This window comes from Thunnus albacares, chromosome 14, assembly GCF_914725855.1.
Source record: "Thunnus albacares chromosome 14, fThuAlb1.1, whole genome shotgun sequence".
Taxonomy (NCBI): Eukaryota; Metazoa; Chordata; class Actinopteri; order Scombriformes; family Scombridae; genus Thunnus; species Thunnus albacares.
The window spans coordinates 16461826-16484435 of NC_058119.1; the positions used below are offsets into that span (position 1 = coordinate 16461826).

The following is a 22610-nucleotide window of genomic DNA, read 5'->3' on the forward strand; positions in this document are numbered from 1 at the left end:
TACATTTCATTTTCTAAAACCAGACACTTTAAAGTCTTAAAAAGGGATATTGCAACAAACAGAAATATAGCATTTAGCACACTGGTTTTAATGAACAATCTTCTTCACATATACCTCTTAGAAACAAGACTCGGCCACCCTGGACATGGAGCGAGCCAACAAGGAGATTGAGATGCTGAGGAAACAGTATGAGGCCATGTCCCAGGAACTGAAGGAAGCCACACAGGAAGCCGAGGTGGCCAAATGTCGACGGGACTGGGCCTTCCAAGAGAGGGACAAAATAGTGGCAGAAAGGGAGAGCATAAGGTCAGTCTGTGTATGGGTTTGTTAAAGACTCCTGACAGAGTTAGAGAGAGAGAGATAATGTCATAGATCTCAGAGAATCACCGACTAATATGCGCTTTTTCTCTTCCCCAGGACTCTGTGTGATAACCTGCGTCGGGAAAGAGACCGGGCTGTCAGCGATCTGGCCGATGCGCTGAGGAATCTGGACGATATGAGGAAGCAGAAGAACGATGCGTTGCGAGAGCTTAAGGAGCTGAAGTGAGTTTCGTCCGTAGTCGTCTGTACTCAGTTATGATGAGAATTGTAGGAGAGCCATAAGCAATCTAAAGAAAATCCTTCTACATTTGAGTGAGCACAGAACAATATTGCCTGTACTCTGCCAACTTTGTGTGTCCTACCACTTGTGTCTCTATAAGCCGTTGTACTCGCTGTGTGGTTGGGTGTAAAGCTGTGATATTCTGCCTTTGGAGACATCATAGAGCTCAGTTGTTTGTCTGGCGGCATTTCCACATGCCCAGATTAAAAGTGTAATCCCGAAAAGCGTCAGTGTTTTGGACACATACACATTTCTGTTTCTCACTGTCTCTACCTCACTGTCTCTACCATGTGTTTATTTTGCATGTAAAAGCTCCCTCTGCTGGGTAAAATGTATATGACAGCCATAAAGGCAAAGCACTGTATGGTGTATGCAGTATGCTGTGACTTTGAGAGTTTCTGCCTCTGTCCTCTGCAAAGAACAATGTAAGGTTGCAGCTACCCACAAGGCATGCCTCAGCAGGACACCATATATCTTAGTGACAGTGGGGCACTGTGTGCACCCTACTTTTAGATTTCTTGGGTGTAAATTTAAATTTTTAAATTTGATTCCCTAAACCACCACGTATAAGGCGTTTGTTAGTGTCAGAAAAGAAAGTTTTAGCCCATTGGCACATAAAAAGAAGGTCAAAACATCTCAAATTTCTGAATGTATGCATGTTATTTTATCTTTACACATAACAATGCAGACTTTATTTTTATTCAAAACAAAAGTACAGTTAACTTTTCCAGTACACTGACTGGTTGAGTGTGATTCTCTCTTTCTCTTGTCTCTGCCCATTCATCCTCCAGTGACTGACCTTTGACTCTTTGTGCAATGTCTTCCTTTATTAAGGGAGAAAATGGAGAGCCAGCTGGAGAAGGAGGCCCGGTTCTGTCAGCTAATGGCCCACAGCTCTCACGACTCAGCCATCGACACAGACTCCCTGGAGTGGGAGACAGAGGTGGTGGAGTTCGAGAAAGACAGGGTAGGAGCAGAGCTCAGCTCTTATTACTGAGAGTGATTTGGGGACATGCCAGTCTCCCAGGAGCCAGTAGAGCTCTAAAGACTGCCAAAATTTGATGATATTGAAATATGTTTGTTAGTTTACTGACTGGGTTTATATGGATTTAATAACATTTATATTATTGCCTTTACAGGATGACATGGATTTGAAGGCACTTGGGTTTGATATCGCAGAGGGGGTAAATGATCCATATTTACCAGGAGATTGTGGAATATTTGTTACAAGGGTGGACAAAGGAAGTATTGCAGATGGAAGGTTAAGGTGAGTGCTGCTCTAGTAGCCATCATGTACCTTCCTATAAACCAACCGGTCATTTTAATGTCTCATGATCCGCCCTTTGTGTTTCCAGAGTGAATGATTGGTTATTGAAGATTAATGACATCGACCTGACCAATAAGGACAGGAAGCAGGTGGTGAAGGCTGTGCTTAACGGCGGAGGATTGATCAACATGGTGGTACGAAGGAGAAAGTCTCTGGGAGGAAGGCTGGTCACTCCTGTTCACATCAACCTCGTGGGACACAAAGGTATATTATTGCTAAAAATAGATTATTTTTTTGTCTTTTACTATGTCTTATGACTGTTTATGTTATTATGTGTTATTGGTTTCTTTTTTATCACCTCACTTTCTCCTCTGTGTCTCAGACAGCGGTATCGGTCTGGAGAGCGGGGTGTATGTCACTGCCATTGTCCAGGGCAGTCCGGCAGCCAGGGAAGGTTCTCTCACAGTTGGAGACAGACTGATAGCTGTGAGTCATCGTGAACTTCTTTAAAATCCTCTTTTATACTTTTTTTTTATGTATTCCCTTCCCCCACATCCACCACACTGCAGGTCTCACAGGTTCCTTGGGCCTTTCTAATCCAGGCCTTGTTCCATTCAAACACTTGCACTCAAAACCTAGATAAGGTGGGATTTTGTTGAGTATGTGAAGAAGTTTAAAAAAAAAAAAAAAATGAGGAAAGTCTCTCCTTTGATTAAATCCTCAAAAAACCTGCAGCTCTGGAGGGCTAGGTGGAGCTGTCTTCACACACACAGCTGCAGTACACTCACATGAAGGGAACGGGAGGTAAAAGGAGAAAAGAGTCAAGAATGGAACTATGTGTCTCCATCTCTATCTTTTTAAAAGTGACCTTATCCTAATCTGCCAGTAGCAGCAGAAATCTTAATTCCCCTGTTAGTTTAAATTTAAGCATGAAACCTGTGCATTACGTTTAAATCCTTGGATGAGTACTTGGATATCTCTTCCCACCGTTTAGAAGCATAGCGGTCTCACACTACATGTAGGCAGGAGAGCTGATATGCCAGATGATAGCTCAGCTGCAACCACAATTAGCAATGGTAAGTACAGATGATGCGTTAAGAGATCTTAATCGTGGAAGCGTATCGTATTTTATCGTGCCCTTGTGGATGTTAATCACATCAGTGTATCAGGTTATATATGGCTTAATTGTGTTAGCAAAAAAAAGAGTCCAGAGTGCTGAATCATGAGTGATATATACATGGGATGTAACTGAATGTCAGTAGCTGAACCCCACAGCTCAGAGGTGACTATTACTTTTCCATGCACGATAAAATGTATCAAACGTGTTCAAGGTCAAAGCAGAACGTTCTTTGTCCAGACTTATTTTATAATAAATCTCAGCCATAATATATTACCCACACAGCTCTTTAATATCTTTGACCGTTTAATATATTATAAAATTTCCTCTCAAGTCCAGCCTATTGTGATGGAAATGTGTAGATTGCGGCGTGAGGGTTCTTCACTTTGAAATGCGCTAGCCTAGATTTCTCGTGCTTTCCCTACCGAAGCCGACTGAGACACATCTCCCCCGGGCAACTTTCATGTTCAAGAGATATGTCACCTGTATGTGTTTAGAGATGTGCATCTATTTTGATCAGGCTGCCACCCAAGACGCACACAAACACAGACACACACACACCTCATAGGAAAATCAAAAAGACTGACATGCATTGCTGTAATGTTGAAGGACCTGTCCTTATTTCCATTGTCTTCCTCTACTCCCCAGATAAACGGCATTGCTCTGGATAACAAATCTGTGACAGAATGTGAGACTCTATTGAGGAGCTGCAGGGACTCACTTAGTCTCTCTCTCATGAAGGTGGGCCACAGTCATCTAACTGTTTGAGCTGCTTTCCTACCTCACCTATGCTGAAAATCTTCAAGAACTTTCTTTCTACTTTTACTTGCCCTACATAGCAGTTTTACAACTTCTTTACTGTGTGGTTTGTGAAAACTGAAATCGTAGCACATGTGATGCATCCACATTTGAGTTGTCAGTGTATCATTTTAAAAAAAAGAAAACTTTAAGCTACATTTATTTGGTGTGGTTAATTCATTCCACATTCTGTCCTTCCCACAGTTTTTCCCTCACAGCACATCGGGCCAGAACATCTTCGAGAGTCTGCGCGAATCATCAGAGAAGTCCAACGGGCGCATTCATCTGTCCGAGATTCACTCTCGGAACAGCCGCAACCTCAAACACAACAGCTCGACGCAGACAGACATCTTCTGCCCTGACGTTGGAAGCACCAGCACAAGTAGCATCTCTGGGGAGAGGAGGAAGGTCAGAGGTGAATCTGATGAGGTGTACGGAGACATCAGCAAGCCGTTCTCCACAGGTTCCCTGCATGCCACTAGCCTTCGGCCGGCCTCTGACTTGGGCACCGGCCGCTATGGCCCCAGCGCCTTCCAAGAGTGCTGTCCCTACACAAAGGCACCTTCCTCCTTACCCTTTGACCCCGTCTCTCCCTCAGACTGCATCACAATGGAGACAACCCTGGAGAAAAAGCACAGTGGAGGCACGTGGCCCAAGATGATGGTAGGAGGCATGTCGGTTGCACCAGATAACACCAGCCCAGTCACAGCAGCAGCACAGCTCTCCATCTTTAAATCGCCCAAGCAGAGGAAGCCCATATTCGACCAGGACATTTTCAAACGCCCCGAAACACCTTCCTCTAAGATGGAGTACATGGCAGCCAATCAGATAGCGGCGGTAGCTACTGCTGCAGTATCCCACTCCCCACAACCTTCGAAGACAGAGTCCCTCTCCTCTTCATCCACCCCCACCCCAACCCCTCCAACCCCACCCACTCGCAGTGACTCCTTTAAGTTCAAACACAAACATCAAAGCAGCTCTGCCTCTGACTGCACAATCACCTCAGACGGCAAGGGAGAGGCTGCCATCTCCATGGCAGCGGGAGAGAGCAGGGAGAGGAGCGAGAGAGAAAGAGACAGGAACGGAAACCACTATTTCCTGGACGGCAAGGTCCTGACCTCAAGAAAGTCATGTGACGAGGACATCGGCCGAACCAGAGGAGAGGAGCCCGAGGTGAAGAGACCGCGCCCTAAATCTGCCCCCGCCCTCCGACGCAGGATGACCCCACAGACCATCACTCTCCCCACCTTCCAGGTCAGTCCATTTTAAAACCTCAAAACCAAATCTAGACATTTTTATTTTTACTAAATAATTCCTTTTTATGTTCCAAAAATGCTTCTGTAAAAATAGTCTTTTGCCTGCTCCCTGCACAGCTCAGTTTGATCAGTAGCTTCTCTAATAAAGAGACATGATACATTTGAGAAGTGTTTGAAATCAAAATGGGACCAACATCTCAAATCATCCCAGTGGGCCAAAGCATCCATTTTGTAATAGAATTTACAGCCCCGTCAGTGTTGTGCCTCTGGAAGTTGCCTCTCAGCCAGCATGTCGGAGTGATTGATGCTTCTGCACTGGTACAACCACCCAACCCAGGAGCTGAGTCAGTGCTCGGGGCTCAGAAAACCATGCCTGGCTACCTCTTCGGGCCCTGGAGCACACAGGATTTTGCAGTGGGGATAAATGTTCATTTTACTGTCGTGAAGTTTTCATGATGTCATTTTTCTCATATGGTACTTGTCTCCAGCAAAGGCTTGAAGATTTTCTTCCCAAGACCTAATGGTGTTTTGTTACCCCGCGGGGATGATTGGTAACCGTTTGTTTCTGTCATTCATCACAGAGCTACTCTAACGATGAGCATTCACCAGAACCCAGGGACATGCTGCGGTCCTCCCCCAGCCGCTCCCACAGGCACAGCGTCGGCTTTGTCCCCACGGTCTACAACGGCACCCTACCTCCTAGTAAGTCTCTCAAATGCTTACATAAACACGCTCTCATCATAATCATACAGTCCACCCTCTTTACCGCCATGGTGTGTCCGGTCCGTCAGATTCAGCCCACCGGGGTCTGGCTCCTTGCCCCGCTGTGACTGCCGTGATGAGGAATCCAGTGTACACGGTGCGCAGTCACCGCGTTCATACCAGCAACTGTCCATCTGTCGCCTCCCAGATCTGTCACCAGCACACCCACACCAGGTTAGCCCCTCTTCACACTTTCTTGCTTTAAAACTGATGGTTTGCGTCAAAGGTTCTGAAATTGCCGGTTGAGAGTTTCTGATTGGACCACTTATGATGACTAATATTTTTAAATTAGCCTTTTTTCCCAAAAGGCAAAAACCACATAATTTAATTTGGTTGGTGTTGAAAATAATTTCCTACTGTTGCTTCGCCCCAATGTTGTGCTGTCGTGATTTAGCTCAGCCCATCAATTTAATTAGCTGTGAAATATCTCTGAGCATGTCCAAATAATTGTATAAGCATTGTATGCATAATTATGAGTGTTTCCTAAGGCTTCGTTTTTTTTCCCCATTTATCGTAGCCCACAACACCAGGGTCGTCTTAGCCTGGACCTTAGCCAGCAGAAGCGCGCGGGCGACTTCTCTGAATCCTCATCGTCACGCAGCAGCAGAGCTTCACACGGTACAAACTCACTGCCCTCCAGCGCACGGCTCGGTCAGTCTGACACGCACGCACGCACGCTCACACACACACACATAGAGGTCACAGACTCGTGTCCCTTTCTCTTTTTGGATATTATGTCACAGAATTCATCCCTTTTTATCATCTCATCCCTCCGCCAGGTTCTTCCAATAATGTCCAGTACCGCACAGAGAGGATCAAAATCCCTTCCACTCCCCGCTACCCTCGTTCCATGCTGGGGTCAGACAGAGGTACTGCACTCACGAGTAAAAACACACTTCACACTCACCACACCAGAGTGGTAAAACACTTAAAAGCCTCTTAGATCAATCTGCAAGGCAGCAGCTATAGCTATAGTTTTTCTTTTTAACTGTTTCCAAACCCCCAGGCTCGGTTTAACTTTGTCAGGCTTGCTTGGTAGTAAGATCAATATCCTTATGAAGTTATAAATTGAGGTTTTACAGTATTGTCAGAAGGAAAACAGGAGCCACTTTAAATTTCATTTCATCCAAACCCAAACGTATTTTGCCACATTAACAGCAATGTGCGAAAACAACGTGTCTCCACTTTACAGGCAGTAGCTTATTAAATGGAGATACATTTCTACACACAATCTCAACAGGAACCAAAAGCAACAAAGTGCTGACAGGCAGCTCAGACAGCAATATCCCTCTTAAAACTGAGGCGTCAGGATATTCGTGTATGTGGGACCAGTGAAATCGGATATTTACTGTCCTATTTATAAAAGCTGACAAAATGGTGTGACGTTGCAGTTGTAATCAGATTTCAAAGTGTTTTCCAGAGGTGTATTTTCATATGAGATGTAAATGTCAAGTTTTCTGTCCCTTTCTGCTCCTCTTTCTTAAAATCCAGGCTCCCTCTCGCACTCAGAGTGCAGCAGCCCCAGTCTCATCACACCTCCACAGTCTCCACTCAATCTAGAAACTTCCTCGTTCGCCAGCAGCCAGTCACAAGGCTCCATTTCCACTTTACCTCGGATCTCGGTCAGTCCTGTGCCAATAGGGGAGCGCAGGAAAGACAGGTATGACAAAAACTAGTGCACACAGATATAAAATTTGAAAAAGCAACATGAATGAAGTGTCTGTTCCCAGCAGGATAACATGTCTGCACTGTCGTGATGCTGCTTACTGCCGCAAATTGGCTTGTTTTTGACTAATTCCCTGATTTCGTGTTCAGAAATTTACATCGAGCAGTTGGAAGTGAGTGCATATCATAGATAACATGTTCAAAACGTTAATCAGATCATTATAATTGGTGTCAGTGTGGCCTTTGTTAAAGGACTGTGATAAAAAGACTCTGAAGATGATGTAGATGTTGGGTGAATGATAGAGAGTATGATTATAGGGATCACTTTAGAAGCCGGTATGATATGGCCTACGTCTTCCCTCAGGGATCCTCCTAGGCAATTTCAAAAGGCGTTGCCAAGCAACAGGTGGTCAGCGCTGTGCAATCCCTCATTGAAATTCAGATTTAAATCCTATTAAACCTCTTAATAATTTTATGGAAGCTTCTTGCTGTTTCCAAAAAAGAAGCAGCGGTCTACCTAGTGTGTTGTAATTTTATATTACTCTTTTCTTCAACATTTCTGTCCCATTTTGTATCGCAACATCTCTGTCTTTACTGTCTCTGTATGATATCTGTCCTCCATTCTCCTCTTTATCTTCCTCCCGCCTCTCTACAACCTTCCACTTCCAGATCTCTTTACCGTAACCGATCTTTTCTAAGGATTCCTCTGGCTGCAAGGCCGAGGTTCTCCTCTCTCAGGAGCCTCAGGTTCGTTCTCCCATCACAGTGCTACAAACAAGGGAATGCCCCCACCCTTCCCCGAGTTCACGTCTTTCTCATGCTTCAGTGCAGTTGGGTAGACAATATGGAGGAAAAAAAAGAACAGTCCTATGCACTTTACATGCACTATGTGGAATGCAAAAGGAGATTTTGTGATGTTTTTCACCCAACCCCAAGAGCGCGGTTTAATTTTCAGATTACTAGCTCTTTGCATGCTACAGTACACTGTACAAATTGTGCCTCAGGATATAGAAAATATACCCCTGATTAGCTACACTTGGTGAGCTTCAAAGGTTCAGTGTTATGTTTGTATGTCTGCACTTGTCTCACTCCATGTTGGGAAACCCACTCAAATCTCAAATATTGCATGCAGTATCCATGCCCTATGATGACGACATGGTCAATATGCATGTGTGTATTTTGGCCTCAAGCCAAGTCACCCTTCAGTCTGCAGTATGTATGTTATGCAATGGTATTATTGTTCAGCTGTGAGCTTCTGGGTCATGGTCTTGTTTGTACACCACTACTCTCTTTACCCCTCTCTCTGGCTGCTAATCCATTCCTCTTACCTGCCCTCATGGAACTGTATGCCATGTCCAAAGTCAACTTGTTATGAAACACAAAGTTCATGCAGACCTCCTTCATATGAAGGGATTTTTCTTTTTGCCTGTGCTTTCATAATGTTGTATACACTGTCTCCGGTCTCTGAGCCTTTTCAGTTTCTTCTGCAAGCCAGGTGGAAACTGTCGCTCTGGATAGATGATCAATTTACATGCCTGTGGGGCAATGTAAGCTCAAACAACACAACCTAATCTTTCTATTAATTGGACCAGATATGATTTTGTATAACTAGAGCCAAAGCCTGGGTAGGGAGTAACTCTCCAGAGCTGTAAATTAGTTGGTCAGCACAACTGTGTAAACTTCACCTCACCATTTACCCTCCCAACCTGCTCCCGTGTGGTATCCTGTAACTGCTTTTCTGTAATACTATTCATTCATATACATTCCTCTTTCCCACCAGGCCATACTTGGAGGAACCCCGCAACGTCATTGTGCACAAAGGTGCAGAGCCTCTGGGCATCTCCATCGTGAGCGGGGAGAACGGAGGGATCTTTGTCTCGAAAGTTACTGGAGGTAGCATCGCCCACCAGGCAGGATTAGAGTACGGAGATCAGTTACTGGAGGTATGAACAACCTATAATGGAAAATGTGTAGCTTCAAGCAGCATGAACAAGTATACGTTATCAGATGTGTGCCAGGGAGCAGAGCAATACTGATACTACTGATATATGGTTGCTTGGAGGGCTCAAAGTAATTTTGCTGCCTACTCCACACTTTTTCCACTTTACTTCACGGAAGGCTGTATTCATTAGCGTTGTCACATTTCCTGGTGTTTTTATACATTCACCAAAATATGGTTTTTGCTACATATAAAATGACTGTGTAAGCTGAAATACTATTGCAAAGTTGCATAAAGAGGGCATATACTGTTTGAGTAGTTAAAAGCAAAAAACAGAGTAGGAACATTCTTGACAGTGAACTTGATCACTGAAATTCAGTCTAACAGCTGAAATTGTGGGAAAAAAAGCCATAATCTGACAGATCAGCAGAATTTTTACAAAATTTACAGTGAGCCAAGAACACAAAACAGTGTATATCCATTAAATATCCATTTCTTAACCTATCTGATTTTTATATGAGGATGGTGTAAATGGAAATCTACAGATTTTCTTTCCTTCTTAGTCGTTAAAGTTCAGAGATGACATAAAGGCAGCAGTTGCTTGATGGCATCCCCTTGATCTGTGACTCTGTTCAGTATAACGACGCGTCATTAATGGCTGAGATGCCTGCATCATGTAGATCAGAATTTTCAAAATGAGGCACGCCTCTCCAGGGAGTTGAAGGGATGGCGCGGAAGCAGAGACGTGAGGTGTGAGCTGCAATTTCAAAGCTTATACCCCTTCTTTGAGTCTTAACTCAGTGAAATCTCAACACACAGAGATGATACATATCTTTTTAGATTCAGTGTGACTTAGACTTCCAGAGGATATCATAGTCTCTGATGTATATCGTGAATAAACCAACACATCCTCATAATTAAATGACAGTATAAGTGTAAAATTCAGCTGGCAAAAAACGACCTATAGTTACATTTACGCCATTGAGCGTCCGTTGAGAATGAGACTAATTCTTTCCAAAACTGTTACAAATCACTGCTAAAAATAATTGTTTTATGGTGTGACAACACTGTGGTTAAAGTCTGGTTAGGTTTAGGCACAAAAACCACTTGGTTATAGTTAGGCAAAGATCATAGTTGGGGTTAAAATGATCACTTGAAACGTGGTTTATACTTCCTTAAAGTTACGTAACCTTCGTTGTCATGAAAAAAAAAAAGTCCCGACTCACAATTGGAAACGTGATACTCGCGGTTGGAAACGGGAAGCGAGCAACGGTCTCTATCTAGCCACCCAACCCGCCTCCTCCTAATAAGGCAAGTCACCTTATATTGACGTCATAATTACTCTGGCCACTAGATGGCGTAAACGTAACTATAGGTCGTTTTTTACCGGCCTGAATTTTAGACCTGTAATATTGTTTTTCTTGTGTGGACGGGCTAGAGTAAACATCCATAAATCCGCTTATGGAAACTGCCATAAATCATAGAAAAAAGACACTCCCCATAACTCCAGAACTTGCCTGAGAATCATGAGGTTTTTTAAGTTTTCTTCAGTATCAAAGTAATCCAGTGTTGTTCCGGCACACAATGTCAGACTTTGAAAACCCCTGATGTAGATAAAACAAAACAAAAAAATCCTACATAGGCATTAATGACAACATAACTGGGTGTGCATTGCTGCAGCACTTCTGAAATACAAAAAGGAGAGATGTTACAAGGCAAATAAAGGCTGTCTGGTCTCTTTACAGAACATAATGTATGCACTTTTTTTTAAGGATAAGAAAATGGGTGTAAATCTAATTCCCTGTCAACTCTCATGAGTATCTTCTCCACCAAATACTCTGTTCATTTATTAACCCTATCTCACCTAAACCTCTCTCCCTAATCACATGTGTCTTCCTTTATCAGTATAATGGTATCAACTTACGGAACGCTACGGAGCAGCAAGCTCGTCTTATCATCGGCCAGCAGTGTGACACCATCACCATCATGGCCCAGTACAACCCACACATGTACCAGCTGGGCAACCACTCTCGCTCCAGGTATTACACTGTTTCTTCAAGAATTGTTTGTAGATGTTCAGTGTGGGGGGTACTTTAGATTCTGAGTCCCAGGTGGGTTGCTTGGCTGATTCCTGACTCAGTTCCAGTAAGTGTGCCGGTTTAAGAATGACATGGATTTTTGTATTACTTTATATGGCCAGATGTTCTCTAAATGCATTTAGTTTTTTGCTTGCTTTTTTTTATTGGTTTTTCCAGGTAATACATTTTCATTGCATTTACACTTTTCTAGCTGAATGGACATAAAGGAAGCTCTGAAACAGCAGTTGCGGCAGCTGTTCGTCTTTAAATATTTACAATATGCATGTTAGAGTCTGACCGATACTGGAGTTTTGAGGCCCACACCAGTATCAGTATTTGAGAGTTACAAAATATCAGCTTTTATTGGTTGATTTTAGATATTTGAATTAAACACATAATGTAAATATACATCTCTGAGGATCTGTTACATTTGGTTTTTTAATGATTGTGACCAAGATATGAATTGCGCAGGACATTTTAGAATTGAAAAATGAACTTCTCAGTGCTCTCTGATGGACAAACTATGTAATAGTGACACTGTAAAATACCTTAAACATATCTTTGGCATTTGTGTAATGCAGTTTCTTGTTACTTATCAGTCAGCCACTAATTTACGACTTCTAGAGCACACACACAGTGAGGTGCAAACTAGTGTGAGCTTCAGTGCTTGTAGCTGTAGCTATTGTTTGGCATTCCCAGGAGACACAGCAAATCATTTGAGTAATTCCTCTACTTTGAAGTACATTAAACGTAACGACTTGTGTGCCGGAAATTTCCATCTTTTTGACTTTAAAAAAATTTTTTTTATTGGTGCAGCTCCCGTCTGGAGCCAATCAGTACTCAGTCGACTCCTCAGGGGAGCGGTGCTGCGACCCCAGACAATCACTCCACCATCGATACACTCAGTGAACAGGACGAGGGCACCCTCACCCCCTCCTCCAAGCAGACCACACCCACCACCAGCCCCCACAATTTTATCAGGTAAACCTGTGCGCAATTATTAATTAAAGGAAAAAAAAAGAGAACCCCACCACAATAATAAGTCGAGAATGAGACTAATTCTTTCTTTATGCCGCATTATTGCACTCCAGTATTTCTCTAATGACTCTCGTCCCCCAGGATGCCCTCTGATGGCAGCAAGAAGGCGGTTGAGCCACGCCTTGTGACAGTACGCAGGCCTGGGGTGGAGGTGGGAGTCACGCTCTGCGGTGGGAACCTTCGAGGCGTCTACATAGAAAGTCTGGATGAGGACAGTCCTGCCAGAGGCACTGATGGGCTGCTTCCTGGTGACCTCATCATGGAGGTTTGGACTTCTGCTTTTACTTGTATATACATGCATAGACACACAAAACCTAATGTCTAGGACTTTCATAATGTATGTATGGAGAGTCACACACACGCATCTCCATGCACAGATAATGCTCTATGCAAAAAAAATAACAATTAAAGTAGAATTTTGTTTGTTATATTTACAAGTCTTGAGCACATAAAGTATTTTTATTCAGTCGCTAAAATGATTTCACACCATGCTGTGGATTTTTGTAAGGCAATAAAGAGATGTAGATGAAACTACTGTTTTTTGAAGTGTTTTCAAAGCTAGATTCTTATAAAATATTTACAGTCTCCAGGAATGTTACAAAGCTCGGTTGAAAATCATTACTTTGGACTCGAGTGCTGCGAAAAAAGCATTGGCTTTTATTTTTTTTTCTTCCTTTTCTTCCTGTTCTTCATTGATCTCCCGCTTGTCTGAGTTCTCTCGCTCCACATTGGTGATCCATCGAGAGCACCGCAAACTCATAATAGACAATTCCTGACATGCTCGCACTTAGCTCTCCCACCGCAAACGACCTGCTATCTGAATCGCCGTGCAGCTTTGTCATCAGGCTGCACCGCTTCAGTCCGTCCTTCAATCTCCCATCCTGTTTGTTTTCTTCCCCATACATGGCACAAATCAATACTGCGACACTTTAATACAGCTGGAAGCTTGGAGGAAATGTCGCTGTTTACTAGTGGACCCTTCACTGGCACAGCATATGATTTCACAGATGAGCATAAACAAACAAATTTCTCTGCTTCTCACCTTTAGTTTATGTTATTTTGTATAATGTGAAGTTCACTTGCCTTCTGTTTTTTTTTGTTTTTTCTGTCTCATCTCTTGTCTCTCAGTATAACTCGGTGAATATGAAGAATAAGACGGCAGAGGAGGTGTACGTTGAGATGCTGAAGCCCGCTGAGTCGGTCACATTCAAGGTGCAGCATCGGCCAGATGACTTCAGCATGCTCAAAGATGTTCCAGGAGATGGCTTTTATATTAGGTACGTGTATACATACACACTCACACACAAATCATGGTTGGCCGTTTTATGTGATCCAGCTCTGTAAAAGCACCAAACTAATTTTCCCCAAGCAGCTTCATCTCTGTACATATCGCTATATATAGAACCACCACTGGAGCGCCCCTCGGACAAGTTGGAATCTTTCTCATCTAACCAATTATGTCCCAGATCCACTGTGTGACTGCGACGATGCTAATCACAAATTTAGGTTATCTAATCTCTCTACTCACTACACACCACATCCAATTTAGCCGCTCAGTGTTTTCCAGGTCATTAGAAATACATTGTATATGAATGGAAAATGAAGCTCTAAAATAGTCATGTTTTATTGTTGGGAGTTGGCCCGGGTGTGTTGCAGCAGCTGCCGCAGTCACTTGTCATATAGGCAAGTGGGCTTGTGATGTCATCTGCAGTAAATACACTCAGACTGCCTGGCTGTCACAGATAGGCTGCTTGGGAATGACTTACGAGGCTCCAACAGGAGACAAGCAAAGCCTATACTGTCGATAGATAAACTCTCTCTGTACTTCCTTCCTTACCCCTCCTTCTATCTCTCTGACTCTTTATCTTGTTCTTTTCACACCTTTCTTGTCTGATACCTCACCTCCTCTCTCACTTTATTTCTTCACTTTATCAACTTCATGCTTCTTCGCCCCCCCCCCCCCCCCCATCTCCCACCGCCCTACTCTTCATAACTTTCCATCTATCTTTGTCTCTCCCTCCCACCAGAGCACTTTACGACCGGGTGGGTGAGGCCGAGGGGGACCTCAGTTTTAAGAAGGATGACATCCTGTATGTGGATGAGTCTTTACCAAAGGGCAGCTTTGGGACGTGGATGGCCTGGCAGCTAGATGAGAACGCGCAGCAGATCCAGAGGGGGCAGATCCCCAGCAAGTACATGTGGGTGGAGAATGCGACGCACGCTTACACACGTACATTTGAAAGCTAGGGAACACTTTGTAACAGCTGTGACAACAACCTCTGCCATAGTGCTACAATGTAGGAGTCATGTTTAGAGTCACCTCTCCTCCATATGTTTTGGACTTGCCTTTTGCACTTTGTGCAAGATCCTGTAGTCCTCTTATTGTGTGTCTCTGTAGACACGCATTGATGTTGCTAAACACATTTTCTGCACATTTGTGGTACTTGGCTAATACATATGACATCTGTCTGCTTAAAAATCCTCACCAGTGAAAATCTTCTCAGGCTTAAATGTTCCAAAACGAAAAAAAAAAAAGCAAGAGTCTTACTTTTATGCACAGATGCACACACAGCCTTCTTGTGTGCAGATTCTCTTGGATCAATCTACTTTTTTTTCCGTTTGTGGTGTAGGATGGACCAAGAGTTTTACCGCAGACACAGCGTGACAGAAATGAAGGAAGACTCGAATAAGACTCTGTCTGCAGCGGCCCGCAGATCATTCTTCAGGAGGAAACAGAAACACAAACGCAGCAGTTCCAAAGACAGCAAAGAGATGGTGGCTCTGGATGCCATTAGCACAGACTCCATCCCCTTCCTTGATGGTGAGCAGAAAGCTTTAAATGTTTTTGATTTAAAAATGGTTGAGGTTATGGCTTTGATTGACTTGCGTGTTCTTTGTGTCAGACTGCGTCAGCCTGGCATACCAGCGGGTCCAGAAGGTAGAGTGCACCTCTCCCCGACCAGTACTCGTCCTCGGGCCGCTGACTGACCCGGTCAAGGAGATGCTGGTCAAAGAGTCTCCGGGGAAGTTCTGCAGATGTGTACTGGGTGAGTTCGCCTCATCCAGATGTTTGTCAGCTTTAAAAATAAAGGGAATAAATTGTGCATCTTCATTCTTAATAGTTTGATATTTCTGCATTGAAAATAAGGTTTTAGAGGTGAAGAAATGGGAGTTTGTTCTGTAAATTAGGAAATTTGCATCATGCAGTATGATTTCTTTACACCACAACTTTGAGGAATATCCATACTTTGTCCTTAAGGAAGTTTTCTTTACTCTTTTCCTCTTTCTTTTTCTTTCTTTCTTGTCTGCAGAGGTGATGAAGGCATCCCAGCAAGCCATCGAGCGGGGCGTCAAAGACTGCCTCTTTATCGACTACAAACGCAGGAGTGGCCATTTTGACGTGACCACTGTCGCTTCTATAAAGGAAATAACAGATAAGGTATTAGTCAGTGCATTTCTTTTTCATGAGATCTTATCAGGCATGACAAAGTGGCTTTTGTTTGTCTTTAATCTCCGTGTTTGCTCATGATAAGGTAGAGCTATTGGAGTGCTTTAATCTTAGATATTGATTAATGAAAGACGAATCCTGTTCGTAACAGCAAATGATAATTGTTATCAACCCCTTTGAAGCGGTGTATCGGATTAGTTCAGCTGTTGATGTGATGTTCTGTTTTCTTTTCTTTTTTTTTTGATACAGGGCTGTCACTGTTTGCTTGACATTGCCCCGCATGCCATCGAAAGGCTCCACAGCGTTCACATCTATCCAATTGTTGTTTTTGTCCGCTACAAAAACGCCAAGCAGATCAAGTAAGTAGCGCCCTGTTTCATAACACAAATTAGAACAGACCAAGATTCCCCTTCGGTGTCAGTTTCTTTGTGCTACCACACACACACACACACACACAAACGTAATGCTTGGTTAGTGGAGCCTGGAGTGCTGTGCCAATGTCAGAAGTATGATGATGGGGATGTCCTGGTAAAGTGGCATCCCTGCCCACTGTGTGTGTGTGTGTGTGTGTGGACAGAGCAGGATAAGCCTTCACACTCTCCATCCTACCATGAACCCTTTGGCGCGTCTCCACTCCACCACACACACTTGCATAATCCCAAACAGCTGGTGAAACATGCCTATTTTTTTTTCTTTCTTTTTAAAATAAGGACTCTTTGTGCAAGCGTTGTATCGCTTCTTCACTTGATAAAAATGTTATAAATGTTTGCCAGGATTAATCTAACATTGTTGTCACATATTTAAAATAAATCCTTGGATATCCTTTTAATAGTTGCCTGATTTGTGACAGATTTTCAATGTCTCTCCTGACATCCTCACTGGCAAAGTAACAACCAAGTGAATTCTACATTTAAGAAGATATTTCATTAGCTGAAAGCTCAAGAGATAACTGGTAGCTGGTGTTGGATTCATACCTCAAAGGCTCTGAACTGAATGACTTCCTGTCCTTGTTCACAGGGAGCAGAAAGATCCTGTGTATCTGCGTGACAAAGTATCTCAAAAACATTCCAAGGAGCAGTTTGAAAGTGCACAGAAGATAGAGCAAGAATACAGCAAATTCTTCACAGGTTTGTATGCAATCACTGATACAGTAGAAATACATTTTTATTTTTTTTTTATCTGTCAATACTTTCTAGTACTGACAGAAGGACTTTCTTTGCATTGTGCTAAATATTCCCTCTGTTTTAATGACACAGGTATTGTCCAAGGCGGGACCCTCCCTTACATTTGCACTCAGATCATGACTATAGTTGATCAAGAACAAAGTAAAGTCCTGTGGACTCCACTCGGCTGCCCCTAGAGGAGACCAGCGGCCACTACAGCAAGCTGCGCCTTTCATCTCCATTCCCAAACACTAATTAACCCTTTCACACTATACCAATAGGTACACTACAGTGAGCTAGTTATGTAAATTATTGATATTTTTTTATTGTGTCTTTGTTATGATTTATAATCAGAGCCTCCTTCTATTCTGATGTACTCCGGAGCAGGTTAGTAGCACTGGATCTCGACGTTAAAGTTCATTCAGTCTTCCCTAAGGGTTTCTGGTGGTGTATTTGTAATGCTGCATTGTAAGCGTCCGTTTACAGTCAAAAAGACAAGTCTGACTATTGGTGTTCAATATATGCTTGAATGCGTTTCCCTCCCCTGTGTACACAAACCTCAACACTAATGAAGTTCAGCAACCCCCTCCCTCCCCCCCGACCCACCCGTGTACCAAATGACATTTGTGGTTTCCCTACAATTATGCACCCATTTGATGATGACTGACAACTAATTGTGTGTGTTTGTTTTTGTGTGTGTGTGTGTGTGTATTTGTGTATGTGTGAATGAGTGATTGAGTGAGGGAATGAGTGAGTGAGAAAACAACATTGAGACTGTTGTTCAAAATTGTAATGACAATTTCAGCTGAGTTGAATCATGGTTGCTCGTTAGCATGAATACGATGCTACACAGACGGAATGCCAGGATCAGACTTCACGTTTCCTCGTGGTGTTTCATCACAAATGTGCAAAAGCACCAAACCTCTGAAGTATGTAGCTGTGGTCGCACTGAACCTGACTGCCAGCAGTGACAACCATGAAAACTCAAAACACTTTGATGTTTGCTCTATGCATTGTGTTTCCATAGTAGCTGGGTGCGCGGACAGTTTATGGGCCTTTCGGAAGTGCCTTTGGAGAAGAAGCCTGATCTGAAATCAGCCCCTGGTCACTTAGCCAGAACGTTTTAGGGATTTGTGAAAGTTTTATCTTTTTTAAGATCCAATGTGTCATCTCATCCAAAACGTGGACTAGTTGAATCAGGGGCTGATTTGGGACCAGTTCAGTGGAGAGCGCATGACAATGGTGAGGTTTTGAGGGTAGGCCGAAGCGGCGGCCAACAGGTTAACTCCTCAGAATGCACTCCAGGGCTAGACAGACCACTGTGTAACTATCATTCTATCTCTTTCTCATGTATTTAACAACAATATAGAGTATAACATATACAGTATGCAGATACATCTGAAAACACAAATATACAGTATATATATATAAATATATATATAAATAAATATATATTACATGTATTTTCACTAGGTCATATGCCTAGGAACGTCTGGCGGTCAAGTCATGTCTTAGCAGGTATTAGCATGTTTTTTTTAAAGAATTTATTTTTGTTTTTTTGTGGTTGGTTGTCAGTCACTTATCGATGTTCTCATGAAAAGAGACACTATGAAGCAAAATTTGCAGGGTAATATCTTAAAGGGTTTTCCTCTGATCCGTTTAAATGTTAGTGACTTTTCATTGTTATTTAATTGTATTTTTTATTCAGGAGGAAAAAAAAATATTGACAAAAATATTCTGCCCTTCCTCGAACCATATCCTGTATCTTATTGTGCCAAAATCCACGAAGGCAACTTTATCCTTTTATTTCTGTTTTGCACTTGTTTATCTGTGAACCTTAAACATGTAACTGTTCCTAGGTTTCCGGTAGACTATGAATAGGTACTATAATTTCTACTGTAACTAATACACATTTTTATGTATCACATCAGTTCCTTACATTTCATTGAGGGCCTTTTATTCTTAATTAGAAAAAAAAAGGATCACTTCTTATTTGAATTATTAAAAAGGGATCTATTCTTGCACAGTTTTTCAAAGGAAATTTGGTCCACAAGTTTGACTATTGGGCTAAAAAAAAACGTAAGTAGAAGCAAACTGTAATGTTACTATTTTTCTGAGTAGATAGCAGATGTTAGAGAAAGAGCGGGATACAACGTGAAATGGTTGTATTTTTAGAAAGAGTCTAGATGCCAGGTACTGATTGAACTTTTCTTTTATTAAAAAGAATGTGATTTGTATGTTGAGTCATTAACATGAGAATAAAACTCATTTTTCTGTATCACAACATGGACAATGAGTCTGGATTTTTGTCACTAGAATTTTCTCCTGCTCTAATTACTGGGGGGGAATTAAAACTTCAAATTTCATTTTTCTTTTCCCAAACACCATGTTTGGTAACAGTTGTGTCTAAGCAATGACAGAGAAAGTGTGGTGATTTTCAACATAATGCTCTGTCTCATTCTTTTTATTTAGGTGATGATTTTTTTATTTTTTATTTTTTTAAGAGGGTGAATTAAGCTGAGAGCAAAAATTCTACTAATGTTTTGTTCGATTGTGAGAATGTCCTTCAGAGACGTGTAATGATGAAAGTGAATCCTTTTTGCTGAAAGCAGCAGCAGCAAATGAAAAAGTAGCAGATTAAATGGCCATCAATTCCTTAGTTGAGATAAGGTAGTATGACAATATCTGACAGAATCTCAGAGAGATAAAGACGTGGCCTCGCCTCAGCATTTAAAGAAACAGCTGCTCTCTTGGGTTACATAAACTCATAAAGACACGGTCTCTGCCTGTTCTTCAACAGCACTACAGTTATACCTCGAGTATGGAAGTTTAATGGTGACAGGTAAATGTGTTGCCCTCTCAGTAGAACATTCAGTCCGTCATGCCTAATAAACTACTTTCTACTCAAGAAAGCTATGATCTTGTTAATTATCTCAAACTTAATGGAGACATGTGAATCAGTTAAAGGAACACTACCCCAATTTTACATATGATTATCAGTTTACTCATGAGGAGCTCTGTGGCATAAAGTTGGGGGACTCACTTGAGACAGATTTTCTTAAAAGGTTGGCTAAAAAAAATCAAGGCAGCATCAGAGGCTGAGACATCCTGAGATTTTAGTCCCTAATATGGGTCAAGCTCCAAAAAAATAGTGGATCCTACAATTTCAATAATGCAACGAAATAGCATCTTTCATTTGATTCACTTACCTTCTATAAATGACCACCTCTTTAAAACCTCATACCTCCAGTTTTTAACTCCAGCTTTCTGTTCAAAAGCCTCAAGCCCAAGCTGAGATGAGTATGATTAAATCATCATGGATATTTTTGCAAACTTTGGAAAGGCCCCTGCAGAGTCACAGAAGACATTATACAACTGGCTGAGAGCCCTTTCAGAAGACACTTAATTTTATATCCATGTAGACTTCTATTTAATAATAGAATAACTTCTATTTCTGAAGCATTCTGTGAGAGTTGTTTTCCATGCAATTGGACAGCCTTTAGCTACACCAGATCTTGCTGGTTGATTGGGTGCCCAACAGTGGCTTGAGGTTGTTCCCTCTCAGCACTGCAACCGGGGTCACATGGTCCTCTGGCCAATGATGTTACAGTGAATGACTACCCTCCAGCTGCCTGTCAGGTTCATTGGGGCAAAAGAGCGCTCAGAGTCTCTCTGAAACATCCACCATGTCTAATGCCTCAACAGCTTGTAACACAGGCCTTATAGTTGTGCAGTGGTGAGAACATTATTTGAAAAAGCAACTGTGATGCTACTAAACCCCATCCAGATATTGTCGCTTAGTGTTTTGGTCACTAATGATTTCACATTTCATCCGATATACAGAAGGTGTAGGTCTACTATGACATGCCCCCAATTCTTTATGTCCTTCAAGTCCCCTCTTTCCTGTTTTAGAAAAGGGTAGGGTCTCTAGCCCTCCTGCTGGGGTGTCTGTTTCAAGACAGCTGCTGACAGCTCAACTGAACTTGAGAAGTCTCAAGTCTGACAGCGAAGGATCTTTGTAGTCCGCACTGGTGAGCTGTGCCCTTTCCAAGCTCACGTCAAATCTCGTTGTCAAAGTGAGGAGGCTCTCTTTCCCCATCTCTTTTTGCCATCTTTCTACCTGATGGAATGAATTTGCCCTGTTCCTCGTGTTAACTCCAGCATCTCCAACTGTCCTGCGGGATTACCACCTGACTGCTCTCATGTTAATCTCCTCATCTGTCATCACTGGGACCCTCAGGCTAAAGTTCTGCGCTGGCCCACAGGAGCCACTTGTCCAACAGCTGGCCTTTCATGGGGGATGATCAGTTCAAGTCCCTTTCTGCTGTGGCCAGCAATAAACACCAGCATGATTTAATATGATACATAATGTATGTAGCATGTGCTGCTGATGCTCTCACTCTCTGTGACCTCTGCAGGAAGGTCATTGTTGCTTTGGAATTTGTATTTCAATTAGCTTGTCCAGTACATACAGTACATACATAAGCTAATTTCTTTGTTGTTATCCTCTCCTGTACATTGTACAGGAATACATATGCATCATAACTGATGTGCTGACATTGCTGTGTGAATCCACAATACGGGGCCCTCTTTTAACCAGACCTAACATCTCTTAAAGATGAGCATTAATAAAACATTTAATCATTGCAAGGCTTTGGAAATCTTGTCTTTATTATTTCCTGACCAGTGTGACCTCAGTTCCAGTTAAGATTTCCATTTTTTATTAAAATGTTGTGAGATTTTCTTTTTTTTAAAGATAGAAAATCCTACCATTGGGCTGCTGCTTGACATGTTCAGCTACACCATTTGCCTTTAATGTGACAGTTCACCATTTTACCAGCAGGAGGACAACTTCAGAGTTGCTGTCCAAGTCCCATCCTCATAGTTATCAGGCTGCCAGAACACTTGCAGATAAACGGCTGTTCAGTGGTATCACGAGGCATAAATTCAGCTCTAAAATTCATACAGCAATTAGGGTGCATTAACAAAAAATCAGCCTCGGCTGATTTCGATTTTGATCTTGGTGTTTTGCTACAGGGTTTGAAACAAACCACTAAACAAATAATGTGGAGGAAAATACACGAAAAAAGTAAGAATGTTGATTTTTGTCCCCCAACCAATGGTGGATAGCAGTGTTGACCTGCACCACACACCTCTATTTTATGTGAAGTCAAAATGCTTGCTTAGGCATTCACAACTCTGAAGCGCTATAATTTACAGATTCCCTTGTCTTCAGTGTTTTACAGCTCACAACCCCTCCCAGGTTAAAAGATTCCGTTACAGCAGCTATTTCTGTTGAAGCCCTAATATTTCCCAGACAATAAATTACCATCATAGAACATGTATCATATATCTTCACACCTCACTTATATATATTTACTTTTCAAATGATCTGTGCAGGAGATCAAGTGTCATTATTCCACACTTCATGGGGCATTTATCAGATAACCTATCACAGAAATTTGTTGATATGTATCA

At 42.3% G+C, this 22610-nt stretch overlaps 1 protein-coding gene across 4 annotated transcripts in view; it reads left to right on the forward strand.

Moving 5' to 3' along the window:
* dlg5a (discs, large homolog 5a (Drosophila)) overlaps positions 1–19416 on the forward strand; it is a 37190-nt gene extending 17774 nt beyond the window's left edge. For 3 of the 4 annotated variants that reach the window (XM_044372778.1, XM_044372779.1, XM_044372781.1), the window contains 25 exons: positions 122–306; positions 418–543; positions 1436–1568; positions 1741–1868; positions 1957–2132; positions 2251–2354; positions 3634–3726; positions 3988–5037; positions 5621–5741; positions 5831–5975; positions 6319–6452; positions 6581–6670; positions 7293–7461; positions 9247–9409; positions 11311–11444; positions 12300–12464; positions 12603–12786; positions 13650–13798; positions 14549–14719; positions 15152–15342; positions 15425–15568; positions 15833–15960; positions 16219–16328; positions 16987–17096; positions 17226–19416. In XM_044372778.1, the coding sequence (XP_044228713.1) occupies positions 122–306; positions 418–543; positions 1436–1568; positions 1741–1868; positions 1957–2132; positions 2251–2354; positions 3634–3726; positions 3988–5037; positions 5621–5741; positions 5831–5975; positions 6319–6452; positions 6581–6670; positions 7293–7461; positions 9247–9409; positions 11311–11444; positions 12300–12464; positions 12603–12786; positions 13650–13798; positions 14549–14719; positions 15152–15342; positions 15425–15568; positions 15833–15960; positions 16219–16328; positions 16987–17096; positions 17226–17329 (4407 nt within the window). In that variant the 3' untranslated portion in view covers positions 17330–19416. The remainder of the gene's footprint in view (positions 1–121; positions 307–417; positions 544–1435; positions 1569–1740; positions 1869–1956; positions 2133–2250; positions 2355–3633; positions 3727–3987; positions 5038–5620; positions 5742–5830; positions 5976–6318; positions 6453–6580; positions 6671–7292; positions 7462–9246; positions 9410–11310; positions 11445–12299; positions 12465–12602; positions 12787–13649; positions 13799–14548; positions 14720–15151; positions 15343–15424; positions 15569–15832; positions 15961–16218; positions 16329–16986; positions 17097–17225) is intronic. The other variant, XM_044372780.1, reaches the window with a different exon arrangement.
* Positions 19417–22610: the final 3194 nt, after the last annotated feature.